General features: G+C 43.7%; 1 protein-coding gene across 1 annotated transcript in view; it reads left to right on the forward strand.

Annotated features, from left to right (window-relative positions):
• Window positions 1-15,805, forward strand: part of VIT (vitrin) — a 90,473-nt gene that overhangs the window by 21,711 nt on the left and 52,957 nt on the right. Inside the window, 4 exon segments of the mRNA XM_030554281.1 lie at window positions 2,005-2,073; window positions 10,406-10,471; window positions 11,421-11,577; window positions 14,067-14,200. Of these exon segments, the coding sequence (XP_030410141.1) occupies window positions 2,043-2,073; window positions 10,406-10,471; window positions 11,421-11,577; window positions 14,067-14,200 (388 nt within the window). The 5' untranslated portion in view covers window positions 2,005-2,042.

Below are 15,805 nucleotides of genomic sequence, written 5' to 3' on the forward strand. Positions count from 1 at the left end.
ACTAGAGTGTGGCTGGCTGGGGAGAGTGCTGTGAGGCTGGGGAGAGGCCACAGCAGGTGGACACACATCTCTGTGTCCCACAGCAATAGCAGGCTATGGCAACAAGCTACAATTGCCGACAGAAGTGCCTTCAGCACTGGAGCATGCCCAGGGGTGGCTCCAGCTTTTTTGCCGCCCCGAGCACGGCAGTCAGGCAGCCTATGGCAGCTTGCCTGTGGGAGGTCCCCAGTCCCATGGATTCAGCAGCTTGCCTGCGGGAGGTCCCCAGTCCTGCAGATTCAGTGTCGTGCCTGCGGGAGATCCGCCGGTCCCGTGGCTTAGGCATACCCACTGCCAAATTGCTGCCAAATCCGCGGGACCGGCGGACCTCTCGCAGGCAAGCCATCGAAGACTGCCTGACTGCCACCCTTGCAGGGACTGGCGGGGCTCCCCACGTGGCTTGCCGCCCCAGGCGAGCGCTTGGAGCGCTGGTGCCTGGAGCCACTGCTGCCAGTGGCTGTGACCGCTGCAGGATGGGTTAGGAAACTTCTACTCCTACCAGCTAGTGTTGGGCATGCTCAAATGCTGCAGGGTTTTGTAAAGGTGTGGCAGGAAAGGTGGGCATAGGTCCCCTGGAACGCCTATAAAAATGGAGGCTGATGGCCAGGGGCTGTGTTAGACCCATACAACCCCTGCAATTGCATCAGCCCTGAGGCAGCGAGGGGACCCCTTGCCATGGTGACTGACTCAGTTACTTGGGAGGGTGGGGCCCCAGAATCGAGTGGGGGAAGATGTCAGTGGAATTTCTGGTGCAGCTGCTCAGAGTACCATGCATTTGAAGGCTCAGGGCTGCTCAACCATACAACATTTGCTCAGTGGAGGTTGCTGCCATTATTTGTGGCCGCAAATAATGCATTCTTCTTCTAGGAAGAAAAACTTGCTGGTTCCCATTACCCACATTTGAATTTGCCCAGGGAGAGTGCCTCTAAAAGGTGGCTGTACTATGAATTCTGATTAGCAGGATCACCAATGGCAGACCGTTTTGGTCAGAGGCTCCTCTTCCCTTCCCATTGCCTGGGCGAATTCAGATGCTGACAGCAGGAACCAGCATACTGCCCTTCCTAGAGGGGGGGAAAAAACATTTATTTTGTATCAATCAGATACCAATGGAATGATTATTATGAATGAAACATAATACTCTAAGAATTTCAAGCTCCCTACAGCTTAGTGTGTGGCCATATCTGGTGCCTTGCCCATGACTGGGAGTTTAAATTAACATTTTTTACTTTCAACAGTACTGGTGTGCTCAGATTCTGATTATGGGATTCTCGCATTTTACCACCATCAGCTATTCTTCAATCTCAGGCCTAGGGGGCTTTATCTAGTGATAGAAACCTTCAAAAGTTCCAGTGTGAGTATGATTTGCATAAGGCTCCTAAAGTTCAGATTCTTGTCTAAACTTCTCAAGTCTGCAAAGATAGAACAAGAAATCTCTTAGGAAGAGGCACTTTCCTGATTTTCGTCTTGGTCAAAAAACAGAAATGAAAAACAGTGGAGCACCTCAAAAATTGGTCATTGATGTGCTGATTCATTCTATGAACAGTAGTGAGGTTTTTTTCTGTGAGCTCTCTAAAAGGGAATTAAATCAACATTTATGACTGCAAGAGTATGTCAGCTTCTGTTATGGCCTCCATTGCTGCTGGCTTCAGAAATAAGCATCTAGAGTGAAATTCTGTCTGTATTGAAGTAAATGGCAAAATTCCCATTTACCTGAAAAGATTCCAGGAATAAAATCCTGGCCCAGTTCATCAAACTCAAATTAGCTTACTTGCTATAGCACTGTCTATTAATATATTTCAAGTCTTTATAGAATCTGCTTCCAGAAGAAGAGGATTCAGGATGCTAAGACTTCAAAGGGCTAAGGCATTGTGCACAGAACTACCTTCTCTCCCCCTCCTCACCAACAGTAGTCAACATACTACCTCTGAATGCAACGTGACAGTGTTATTTTGTTTTCCTTTCTAGTGCACTTTACTGAAACTGCTGATTTTGTTGTTCTTGACATGAAGGCATCAATCATTGCAACCTTCTTTGGTAAGTAAGTATAGACTACACAAATACACTTACGAACACTGTCTAGGACTGAGTCAATGACTTTGGAAAAGTATCCACGTCACATGAACAATGCACATCTGAATGATGCAGACATTTTGGGTTCAGTAGTGAATGTCAGTGAAATGTTTGCTAAGAAAGGCACTCTCCTGGGGAAAGAAGTATCTGAGATCTGGATAAAATTACAAAATGATGAAAAACTTTCAAAGATGGCTTGAAAGACCTAGAAGGGACGCTTTAGTTCTCCAATCCAAGTCAATGGCTAGTGGCTTCCTGTGTTCATTTAGGTCTGCCACAGGTAGGTGGGCTCCCAGTAGAAGATGTAGGGGGACCTTGTGCAGCTATATTCAATCCTGGTTACTCTAGCTTCTTGATTTCCTCACCCCAAAAAATTACATTAAATTAATCACATGCACTGATCATTAGACTGCACATGGGCTGCAATAATTACAGTAGACTGCATAATTAAGTCTAAATCTTAAAGGCCCGCTCCGAGGAAGAACAATGTGTATATCATGCTGCGAAGATCTTCTTTTATTTTTTTTCTCCTGTGTCTAAGGAGGATGCAGGACCTTTAACATGATCAAGATGATATTCAGGGGAAAGGGCTGCAAATATACCTTGCCATCATTTACCAGGATGTTGTGCAGGAGAGACCTGCTCCTTTAGAGAGCACGCGGAGGCTCCAAGATTTGGAGCGGACCTTACACAATCAATCTGGGTTTGGCTGAATGGATCAAACATGATTTTGTGTGTGTGTGTTTTAGTTACAAGTTTCTCTTTGAAAGAATCCAGCCATCATATTGCCTAGCTGCATTTTCTGTCACTAACTGTGATACTGCCCTAAGTGGGAACTGTCAAGGATGGTTGGATACTCAGGGTTAGCTATATTTTCCCTTCATTTTAATCTGCGCAGTTAAGTCTGCCACAAGGCAAGAGACCAATGGCCTGATTATTTTCTCTGGACCAAGTTCTACCCTAATAGTACATGCAACCCAGCTGAGCTCACTGACATGGCACGAGGGGTCAGTCAGGGCAGAATTTGGCCCTCTTTTCTGTGGATTGTATTTTTAAAGAAATAGAAGAGCCTTCCTCCCCACTGACAATTCCACTTCTCTCAAGTAACAGAGTCCCCAAGTTTTGTTTGGCATGCCTGCCATTTGGAGTAAGTGGCTCTCATACTCAACTTACATACTGTGGCATGGGGTTAGGGCACTGCTCCCTCCTTTGAACAAGTTCCAAGAGCTATTAAGTCCATGCACTTGCTGGAAGAAATCTGTAGCAATTTAGGGGTGGGAAGGGAGGAATAAGATTGCTATGACATACTCCAGTCAAGAGTAAATTTAAACATATTATTATAGTGTCTCTCCACACAGCATGGGGAATTTTAATTCTCTCTAAAGTAAAAGAGGAGTTAAATGGAATGGTTACACATTAGGTTATTGAAGAAGGAATGGGGAATGTTCTTAATGTCAGTGCGTAATGTGGAGTTCTGGCAGCAGTGCCCCAGAAAAGTGGAACAGTTCCTCTACAATTGGGTGCAGATTCTCCATCCCCCATAAGCTGAATTCTGATGCAGTGGAAGGGGCGGGGAAGAACACTGCCGTGGCGGGGGGACACACTGCAGAGAGGTGGTTGCTGCTCCCTGATCTTCAGCCATCCAGCCCCGCGTAAATTAAAGCTGGACATGCAGCCTCCTGAATCCATCCCCCAAATGAAAAGGATCTTAGACATGATTCACAGTCTAAGCAGATTTATACCCAACCCATAAGAAATATTACCTCATCTGCATCAACTCCTCAAAAGAGAAGAGGAGTACTTGTGGCACCTCAGAGACTAATACATTTATTTGGGCATAAGCTTTTGTGGGCTAAAACCCACTCCATCAGATGCATGCAGTGGAAAATACAGTAGGAAGATATACATATACAGAGAACATGGAAAAAATGGGGGTTGCCATACCAACTCTAATAAGACTAATCAATTAAGGTGGGCTATTATCAGCAGGAGGAAAAAAAACTTTTGTAGTGATAATCAGGATGGCCCATTTCAAACAGTTGACAAGTCTCCAAGATGCCACAAGTACCCTCCTTCTTTTTGCTGATACACACTAACATGGCTGACACAGACTAACACGGCTACCACTCTGAAACCTGTCAAAAGGGAAGGTACCTGACACAGAAGCAAAACATAAGAATAAGCACCCACCAGAGAAGCAACTCCTTTCTGAAGCATCTATATGTACCTTAAATAAAAAAACTAAGTGCAGCTATCAAAGCCTATGGATTAGGGGACCCATTAGACCAAATTAATAAATTGTATATAGAGTTTAGAAATGCATGAAGAGTCTCAGGTAGCTCTGTGTAGTAACAGGAGATGTGTGGATTGCACAGAACTTGGAAATAAATATCTAGCTATATCTCCCCTCTACTGTGAAATAAAGACAGAAGCAAAACTTCAACAGACCTGTGCAAAATGGGGAATGAGGCTGCATGGAGAGGACGGCTACATGGCATGCTACTCTTCATAATGTGCAGCTACATGCAATGAGCATCCTACAGTACATGAAAAAATCATCCAGTGGATCCATGTAGCATAATTCCCATCTAAAGGTTTGCAGTTTACAAAGCAATGCACACTGTAAGTTGCTGCTGCACAGAGCAGCAGTTAATGTCCCTGCTAGCATCACGTGACTCTTCCCATCTACATGCACACAATCACAGTGGGGTACTACTGGCTAGATGAGGCATGATGCACCACACTACCATTGCTAGGGGAGGATGTGAATGAAAAGTTGCAACAAGTGGATATCCAGCAATCCACTGAATATTTCTGTGGAGCCTTGGACTCGGTGCATTCAATAGATCGTGCCCCTCCAGCCCAATCAGATCCACAGCACTGTCAGGTCTGCCCCAGGCTGGGGAGAAGCGCATGAATCTGTGCGTTTAACACAGTCAAGGATCTTGAAAAGCATATTCAACTTGTGTGTATTTCTAGCCACAGAAGGCAAGGGACAAGGTCCTAGATCAGACTCTGAACAATTGCAAATACAGATGGGACATGGGAGATTAGGAGGGTGAGGGTGTTTGTAATGCAGGTTAATGCACAATATAGTACCTATAACAAGTCCAGAAAATTGAACATTTTTGTAGGACCATTAATTAGCAGACAGCCCTATAATGGTAAGTGAGATCTACTGGTCACCACCATATAGTTTCCACATTTTAAAAAAAGCACTGAAATAGTTAAACGATAAACCTCAGCCTCTGGTGATGCATTAACTGTAGGAGAATAGGCAATCGCCAAACCAAATCAGGTCAGTGGTCCATCTAGTTCAGCAGCCTGTCTCCATCAGAGCCCAATACCACCTGCTTAGGCACTAGAGCTTTCATCTGTGTCGTGTTAAGGAACAACCTTCCTATAGGGGAAGTTTCTTCCTAACAACCCCTCCCAAATCCCTCAGTTAATTGTTGGTTTGTGCAGCCATAAAGCATGAGGTTTTCTAGCCCCAATGTTATTTATTCTATTTTATATACTTGTGGGTGCTCTCATTACTCATGAAAATGTCTAATCCTTTCTTGAGCCTGTTAAACTCTTGGACTGAACTGCATCTTTTGGTAGTGAATTCCCCCAAGTTATTATAGACTCATAGACTCATAGGTCAGAAGGGACCAATATGATCATCTAGTCTGACCTCCTGCACAAGGCAGGCCACAGAACCCTACCCATCCACTTTTATACAACCCCTAATCCAGGACTGAGTTATTGAAATCCTCAAAACTGGTTTGAAGACCTCAAACTCAGAGAAACCACCAGCAAGCGACCCATGCCCCACGCTGCAGAGGAAAGCGAAAAACCTCCAGGGCCCCTGCCAATCCGCCCTGGAGTAAAATTCCTTCCCGACCCCAAATATGGCAATCACCTAAACCCTGAGCATGTGGGCAAGACTCACCAGCCAGCACCCAAGAAGGAATTCTCTGCAGTAACTCAGTTCCCATCCCATCCAACATCTCCCCGCAGACCATTGAGCAGACTTATCTGGTGATAATCCAAGATCAATTGCCCAAATTAAACTATCCTATCATAACATCCCCTCCATATACTTATCAAGCTTAGTCTTGAAGCCAGATAAGTCTTTTGCCCCCACTACTTCCCTCGGAAGGCTGTTCCAAAACTTCACTCCCCTAATGGTTAGAAACCGTCTAATTTCAAGTCTAAACTTCCTAATATCCAGTTTGTACCCATTTGTCCTCGTGCCTACATTAGAACTAAACTTAAATAATTCCTCTCCCTCCCTAACGTTAACGCCCCTGATATATTTATATAGAGCAAGCATATCCCCCCGCAGCCTTCTTTTGGCCATGCTAAACAAGCCAAGCTCTTTGAGTCTCCTTTCATAAGGCAGGTTTTCCATTCCTCGGATCATCCTAGTAGCCCGTCTCTGGACCTGTTCCAGTTTGAATTCATCCTTCTTGAACATGGGACACCAGAACTGCAAACAATATTCTAGATGGGGTCTCACCAGCGCCTTACATAACGGTACTAACACCTCCTTATCCCTGCTGGAAATACCTCGCCTAATGCATCCTAAAATCGCATTTGCTTTTTTAACAGCCATATCACATTGGCGGCTCATAGTCATCCTGCTATTGACCAATATCCCAAGGTCCTTCTCCTCCTCCATCACTTCCAACTGATGCGTCCCCAACGTATATCTAAAATTCTTATTATTAATCCCTAAGTGCATGACCTTGCACTTTTCACTATTGTATTTCATCCTATTACTCTTACTCCAGTTTACAAGGTGGTCCAGATCTTCCTGAATAGTATCCCTGTCCTTCTCTGTGTTAGCAATACCCCCCAACTTTGTGTCATCCGCAAACTTTATTAGCACATTCCCGCTCTTTGTGCCAAGGTCAGTAATAAAAAGGTTAAATAAGATTGGTCCCAAAACTGATCCTTGAGGAACTCCACTAGTAACCTCCTTCCAGCCTGACAGTTCACCCTTCAATACGACCTGCTGGAGTCTCCCCTTTAACCAGTTCCTTATCCACCTTACAAATTTCATATTCATCCCCATCTTTTCCAATTTAACTAACAGTTCCCCATGCGGAACCGTGTCAAATGCCTTACTGAAATCGAGGTAAATTAGATCTACCGCATTTCCTTTATCTAAGTAATCCGTCACCTTCTCAAAGAAGGAGATCAGATTGGTTTGGCACGATCTACCTTTAGTAAATCCATGTTGCAATTCGTCCCAATTACCATTGACCTCTATGTCCTTGACTACTACAGACGTCAAGCTAACAGGCCTATAATTACCTGGATCACTTTTATTCCCTTTCTTAAAAATAGGGACTACGTTAGCAATCCTCCAGTCTTATGGCACAACCCCCGAGTTTATTGATTGCTTAAAAATTCTCGCTAACGGGCTCGCAATTTCACGCGCCAGTTCCTTTAATATCCTCGGATGGAGATTGTCCGGGCCCTCCGATTTTGTCCCATCAAGCTGTTCAAGTTTGGCCTCTACCTCAGTTGCGGTAATATCCACCTCCATATCCACATTCCCGCTTATCATCCCTCCATCATCGCTAAACTCCTCACTAGTCTTATTAAAAACTGAGGCAAAGTACTTATTTAGATATTGGGCCATGCCTAGGTTGTCCTTAACCTCCATTCCATCCTCAGTGTATAGCGGCCCCACTTCTTCTTTCTTTGTTTTCTTCTTATTTATGTGGCTGTAGAACCTTTTACTATTGGTTCTGATTCCCTTTGCAAGGTCCAGTTCAATGCGGCTTTTAGCCTTCCTCACTTTATCCCTACATGTTCTGACCTCACCAAAGTAGCTTCCCTTGCTAATCCCGCCTTTCTTCCACTCCCTGTAAGCTTTCTGCTTTCTCCTAATCCCCTCTCTGAGTTGCTTGCTCATCCAGCTTGGCCTACAACTCCTGCCCATGGTTTTTTTCCCCTTTCTTGGGATGCAGGCTTCCGACAATTTCCGCAGTTGCGACTTAAAGTAATTCCAGGCCTCCTCCGCATTTAAATCCGCAAGTTCCTCCGTCCAATCCACTTCCCTAACTAATTTCCTTAACTCTTTAAAATTAGCCTTCGAGAAATCGAAAACCCTAATCCGAGATCTACATTTGTTTATCCTTCCATCTAGTTTGAGCTGAATCAGCTCATGATCACTCGAACCAAGGTTATCCCCTACCACCATTTCTTCTACGAGGTCCTCACTGCTCACGAAAACCAAATCTAAAATGGCATCCCCTCTCGTAGGTACTTCAACTACTTGATGAAGAAATCCATCCGCTATCACATCCAGAAAAATCTGACCCCTATTATTCTTGCAAGCACTCGTCCTCCAGTCTATATCCGGGAAGTTGAAGTCTCCCATAATCACACATTTCCCCTTTGTGTTTACTTCATTAAAGACATTAAAGAGGTCTCTATCCATATCCCAGTCAGATCCCGGCGGTCTATAGCACACCCCAAGCACTATCTCAGGGGAAGCTCTAGTTGCTTTTTTACTCAGTGTGATTTTTGCCCAGATAGACTCTGTCTTATCCATTCCATCGCTTCTTATTTCATTACAGTTAATCTCATCATTGATGTACAAGGCTACTCCACCACCTTTGCCTTTCTTCCTGTCTTTTCTAAACAGCACATAGCCTTCAATACCTGTGCTCCAGTCATGAGTACTATTCCACCAGGTTTCTGTTATCCCTATAATATCCGGTTTCACTTCCTGCACCAGTAGCTCCAGTTCCTCCATCTTGTTACCTAGGCTCCTCGCATTAGTGTACAGACATTTTAATTGTTGGCATTTAGCATCAATGACATTCTTTCCCCCGTCGTGCACAGACCTTCTACCATCAGCATCACCCGTTAATCTGGTTTCTACTCCACTATTCCTCCTTGGATCAATTCTTTGGTCCGCAAGGGTATCCCCTCTCACTTTGTTTACTTCCCTCTCCAGGTTATATTCCGGCGTGGAGATCTCCTGAACATCTCCCAACCATCTCCCCCAACTTCCTAGTTTAAAGCTCTCTTGATGAGGTCGGTGAGCCTCCATCCTAGAATTCTATTTCCTTCCTTACTTAGATGAAGTTCATCCTGAGCGAACAGTTGTCTGTCCGTAAACGCTTCCCAATGACTGTACATCCCAAAGCCCTCCTTGTAACACCAATGCCTGAGCCATCTGTTGATCGCCATAATCTTGTCACTCTTTCGTCGCCCTGCCCTAGGAACTGGCAGAATCCCACTGAAGATCACCTGAGCCTCGATTTCTTTGAGCGTCTTCCCCAGTCTGGCATAAGCCTCCTTGATACAGTCCAGCGAGTAACTAGCCGTATCATTCGTTCCCACATGAAGGACAATCAACGGATTCTTTCCCGCTCCCGCTAGGATCCTATTCAGCCTCTGGTCCACATCCTGTATCTTAACCCCTGGCAGACAGCACACCCTTCTGTTCTCCCGATCAGGTCTAGTTACAGGCCTGTCTATTCCTCTCAGTAAAGAGTCTCCAATCATGTAGACTTGCCTTTTCCTGGCAACAGTGTGATTCTCCAGTCTATCCCCCACACCAGCTTGCCGCAAGTCCTCTCGATTTGTATTCGCCCTTACAATCCTCCTAGGGCTCATACTTGGTGCCGCCTTCATTGACTCCTCCCCTCCTTCTGCAGGACTAGCTGCTCGTCTCTTTTTCCTTGCCCTCTCTCCTTCAGCAGCCTGCTGTGCTCCATCTTCATTTCCCAACTCAGCAAACCTGTTCCTGAGTTCTATTTCTCCATCGCTGGCCCGTCTTTTCCTCTGCCTGGTTCTCCTAGTCACATGCTTCCACCGTCCACTTTCCTCACCCAGCCGCCCCTCCTCAGAGTTCTTTGGTCCTGCTTCTATCCGCTCATCTGAGCTTATCCCCTGCGCCTCATCATGTCTGTGTTCCATCATCTGCTCAAATCCCCTTCTAAACTCAGCCAGAGTTTCCACCTGCATCTCCAGTCCTCTTATCTTTTCTTCCAGCAGCTCTATCAGGCGGCACTTCATGCAGACAAATTATTTATGTGTTATGTGAAAATGTAAGTATTCCAACAGTCAGTCAACCTCTACTTCCCTGCAAACAAACAAACACACAGCATTGAAATATGTCTTTTCAAACAGAATTCTACTGGTTGCTGGAAAAATGTTAATTTCATTTTTTAAAAACAGGATGATTCAGATTTATTATTAACTCCAGAACATCCAAGCACAGAGGCATGTGCTGAAAGATGCTGCAGTTTCCTGTTTACCTGACATCCTATTTTTTTTGTCTTAGCTTTGTTTCTGACTTGTACATATGCAACTAAAGAAGCCACAAAGAAGAACAAAAAGGCTAAACTATGTAAGTAGTCTCAGCAGCATGCCTAATTGCTTCAAAACAGGAATGTCCACTGCAGAAAAAAAGCCATAACTTCACTCAGATTATTTTTTGTCAACTCCTTGGGGCTTCTGTTAGGAGCCATTAGGCACATACAGCACTACACAGCCTCTTTGCAGAAAACATACACATCACATAATGAAATCTATACATCAAGTGAACTATACCTAATACAGCATATGACATACAGTACTACATAGAAATGCTGAGATACCATAGTGAAGAGCCTGGTAGAAAAGCCTAGGTAAGACACATAAATACATTGAAATACATGCCCTGGAAGGTGAAACCTGTGCTTCTTAACCATTGGAAGGGGACATTATATGGGACTTCTAGCTACAGTCCCAAAAGGACTTTTCTGTGCATTCAGTTTTGCTGCATTGGGTGAAATGCAAGCCTGCCACTAGGTTGTATAATCTAACTGGTGAAGATAAAACAGATCTTAAGTTTATATTCATATCCCTTGTTTGCTGTGCATAGCAGTCAAACATTTTTAATGGGTTAGGGCAAGATCATAGCATTTTACCACAGCCTTGCCTTGGAAGGTGAAACAGAACCATATTACCACAAGGGGAACACTGGTGGACATTCTGCCTCAGGGATGCATGCAACTCCCAGCTCTCACTTCTGCCCCTTTCCCCCATCCTATGACCATAATCTATCCCATAGTGATTAAAATCTTTTATATTACACTGGAGATTTCCTTTAGGGTCAGAAATGTCAATTCACTTCCTCAATCCATCTTTAGTTACAACCCTATCCGTGTAATGTATTTATTATGTTACAAGCAAACACACCTCTTGTGCCCTGAAGGAATTCGCTCATATGCTCAAAGAGGGCACTGTTGTGCATTACATGGTTACACAACTATTGGAATATTAAATCTAACTTTTCCGCTTTTTTGCATTCACAGATGTACCTGAGATAGACTGCGATATCAAAGCAGGGAAGATAATCAATCCAGAATTCATTGCAAAATGTCCACCAGGATGTCAAGACATAAAATACCGTGTTTATGGCACCAACATTTACGCTTCTTTTTCCACTGTGTGCAGTGCTGCTATTCACAGGTCAGCAGCTTTAAACTACTGAGACACTCCAGTACAGAATTATAATTACAGTATAGGGGGGTCATTGGCTTTGGAGCTTATTAAACCCTGCCTGGTCTTTGCAGGTTGAATTGCAGGCCACAATTCTTATATTAAAAAAAAAAGAGTATAAGAGATAGACAGTATTTGATGTGATGGGTCCAATCTGAGAGTGCTAGGCACCCAGAACTTTTACTGAAATCACTTCTTGTTCCCAGCTCTGGCACTGGCCTGCGGGGTGACCTTGAGCAAGGCACTTCACCTCTCTATGCCTGTTTCCCCATCTGTAAAGTAGGAACACTTTGTCGTAGAGGGATTTGAGATCTACGGATGAAAAGCGCTGTAAGAGCTAGGTGTTAGTTATTACTGAGCGTGCTCAGCACCTTGCATGAGGTGCTCAGACTTTTCCAGATCACTCATTTATGGATAGGAAATAACTGTGTTTACACTATTTTATACCATCAGAAGTGTTCATGGTCTCACATAAATAATAATCTCACTAATCATGTGTAGGCAACATAGGTTATCATCTCTCTTGGTAGGATTCTTTCTATTGATCCCATTTAAGCTAGAAAAGACCATGAAAACATTCACTGAAAGCATCTGCTCCAAACCAGGGGCAGATGTTGCCTCCCAAATCAATGGGTACTCTATACGGAATTGCCAAGGGGGCTCCAGTCACCTGCAGCATGACTCCCTACCCCAGCTCCCTACTCCAGCCCACTACTACCCCCTCGGCCCTAGTTCCAACACAGTGTGGAAGGGAGGGCTGAGGGGGTAGTAGTGGTGCTAGAGAACAAGCCCATCCCACACTCAACCTGTAGTGGTAGCTCCTGTCCCATGGGCTGGGCCTAGCGCCACAAATTGTGACCCGGCACTCAGGTTCAGCCAGCTGCTCATGACTCCCTCTCCTGTCCTCGGTGTTCCCTCCCCACCAGGCTGGAAGGAATGTACATTTGACTGGTTCTGCACCCTGGGGTGCAGTTGAACCCATGAACCCACACTAAAGCCACCCAGACTCCAAATATTGAGTGACTTAAACACGTCCCAGAAAAACCAGAATTGGTGAAAAGGTACTTTACAAACTGCCACGCCAAACTGCAGGCAATTCACGTGTGGAGCATAGCATATGCTGAGAGAGACACACTGTGTGGGTAAAAATCCTATGCAGCTCTTTATTGTACCAGCTAGCTTTTATGTATATAGACTACTGCCATCTGCTGGCTGAAGTAATGTGTGTTCAGGTGTTTGTTACTGAATTGTCAAGAAGTGACTAGCTTACAGAAAACAAATTCTTCCCTCAGAATACTTGTGTACAATTCCCATTGACTAAAATGGGAATTGTCCATGAATACCTAAGGGCAAACTGTGTCAAAAACAATTTAAACCTAACACAACATAGTGATCGAGAATATAGTTTCTCCTGTAGCTTAAGTGGTAGACGCCTATATTTTTGGAGCAGAAGGTCGCAATTTTCTCTAGGTGCCATCTGAGTTTGGATTTGTTGACTATTCTGATGTGTGTATGAAATCTGTGAGTTTCCTTTCCTTCTATTGCCAGCAACAATTTAAATTATTCAAAGTTATTTTTCACCATTTTATGTTTCTCATTCCACTTAGCATAGACTGCTCTGTTTATAGTAGCAGTCACTTCTTGGTTTCAAACAAATGCTTCAGTGTCTGCAGAAACTGAGACTTCATACACACTAGGATTCATATAATGTCATCACATGGTAAACACTTCGTAGCATTCAGCACACACAGAAGCTGCCATGTTTTCCATTGATTTCAGTGGTGTTTCTTTTGATTTACACCACCGTGAGATTAGAATCAGGCACAATCAGATACAGGTAATACCTGGTCGATTTCTTTTGAACAGGGAAAATACTAGGTTCTTTAAAATAAAGGGGGAAATTACCCTCATATTTGTCAAAATTTATTTTAGATTCTTGGGCCCTGAATCTTGTCCTACATACATACCCATAAATCACAGCTGCCAGAGTTAATGTACATACAATGATATAAAGGCAGTGAGATCTGACTCAATCTCTTGAACCTTAGAAGTTTTATGCCAAATCCTGCGTGATTTAAAAATCCAGCTGAAGTCAACATGGTTGCACAAAGTAACTCAGGAAAGAGTTCAGCCCTTTTTTTCATATACACGTGGGTCTTCAAGAGCCAGGGACCTGTTCTGAACCGGCACTGCTGGTCAGACAACGCCATTGGACAATTTACTTCAGCCATATACTGACACTTGAGTTAGGTTAAAATACAAGACCCCTAGGTCATCTGTAAGTGCACAAATACTTCTTAGCTGCAGACTTCTCCAAACTGCACTGAGGACTGTTGTAACCTCAACCATGTTATTTAAAATGAGAGGACACTTTCCTAACTCTTGTATAGTTGAACACTTCCTAAATTTCTCTGCCTCATTTCTGATATCATTTAACACTTCCCAACCCCCTTTTGTAGTGGTGCAACTGACAACTCAGGAGGGAAAATCCTTGTTCAGAAAGTTGCTGGACAATCTGGTTACAGAGGGAGCTTCTCCAATGGAATCCGATCCTTGTCCCTACCACGCTGGAGGGAGTCCTTCATTGTTTCAGGTACTACCCTCCCTACTCCTGAAAAAAAAAAATCAGCAATCTACATAGCTAATTCAGTTATTATGTTATACTATCACGCTTTAAAGTGACATGTACTCTATGCAAAGGAACTGGTCAGTTGAATTCATGACCAAAGCCCCATCACCCTGTTGTGTTGTTAAAAGCTTATCCAAATAAATGGTCACTCAGAGTAGACTGTATACCTTCATAATTTGATACCTCTGCTTTCTTACATGCTTTGATGTACAGTGAAATAGATGACTATGCTGACACAAAGTATCATCTGGGGTATCTGAGTTAGCACGCATTTAAACAGATGGGCCAGTTCACATCTCAGAGCTATTGTCTGCCTAAATTTGCAGAGAGCCTGAAACATATGTTTCAGTTAACCTCACTCCATGCTTTGAAGCTTTATTTCCTAACCATAAACTGCAAAAACCTTTTTGTTCCAGTTATTGGCCACAGCAAGCAGTGCCAGGGCTCCTTATTAAAAGAAATACATATCCCAATTTTAAAAGATTACCAGTCCCATATCTCAAAGTATATTCAGTGGAGGGATAGTTTAGTGGTTTGAGCATTGGCTTGCTAAACCCAGGATTGTGAGTTCAATCCTTGAAGGGGCCATTTGGGGATTGGTCCTGCTTTGAGCAGGGGGTTGGACTAGATGATCTCTTGAGGTCCCTTCCAACCCTAATAATCTATGAATGCTCTGATGAGACATCATCCTGTCTTAAGAGACCATATCAATGTATTAATTACAGTTCTGCTCCACCTCTAGTAAGCAGCCAATTTGTGTCAGTCCATTAAATTCTTACTTAAGTCAGATTTTGTTGTCCTGAATTCCTCCCCAACTTGTGGCTTGTCTTTGCAGCCCTCTGGGCACATGCTATACTGTAAATTGTAGAACGCTCTGAAGCGTTGCGCTCTCACTGCCCCATGTAGATCCTGCTGACACGCTCTAATCTAATAGGTTCCTAGTGCAGGTTGATGTTGTCCTGTTTCAAACAGCACTACGTTAACATACACTAGGAATCAGTGAGAGCATGACACTACAGTGTTCTACTGTTTACAGTGTGACATGTGCCCCAAAGGGGTTAAAGACAAGTCCTGAAAGTCCCAGGCCAAATTCAGAGGTGATGTGTAAATTAAGTCCCCTTACACTCAACTGTACCAATGCATAGAGAAGTCTAAGTTAGTAAAGGAGGTGCTAACTTACATGGTTTTATGTTGCTTCTGTATTGAACCTCCTGTCACACAAGTGGATGGTGGTGTGCACGTTTCCACTGCTTGGCTAAGAGAAGTAACCAGTACTACTAGTTAACTACTAATATTTCAGGCATACCTTGTGGAAAGATCAACATAGCACAAATGTATGAACAGCCATTCTCAAGAAATTCAAATGAAGAATTTTTTTATTTTTTTTTTGCTAACAGCAAATAAGGTGTAGGAATATGATCAAACTGAACTGTCATTTGGAATTTGAATGAATGTTTGTGGATGATCTTTTTGCAGCTTTCTAACAGCCCAGCCCTGGCTCACATTTTAAGAGGATTTACTTTGGATAGTTAGGAATTTCCGGTCATGGCCAAATTGCCTCTGGTACTT

Source organism: Gopherus evgoodei, chromosome 3 (assembly GCF_007399415.2).
Source record: "Gopherus evgoodei ecotype Sinaloan lineage chromosome 3, rGopEvg1_v1.p, whole genome shotgun sequence".
Taxonomy (NCBI): domain Eukaryota; kingdom Metazoa; phylum Chordata; order Testudines; family Testudinidae; genus Gopherus; species Gopherus evgoodei.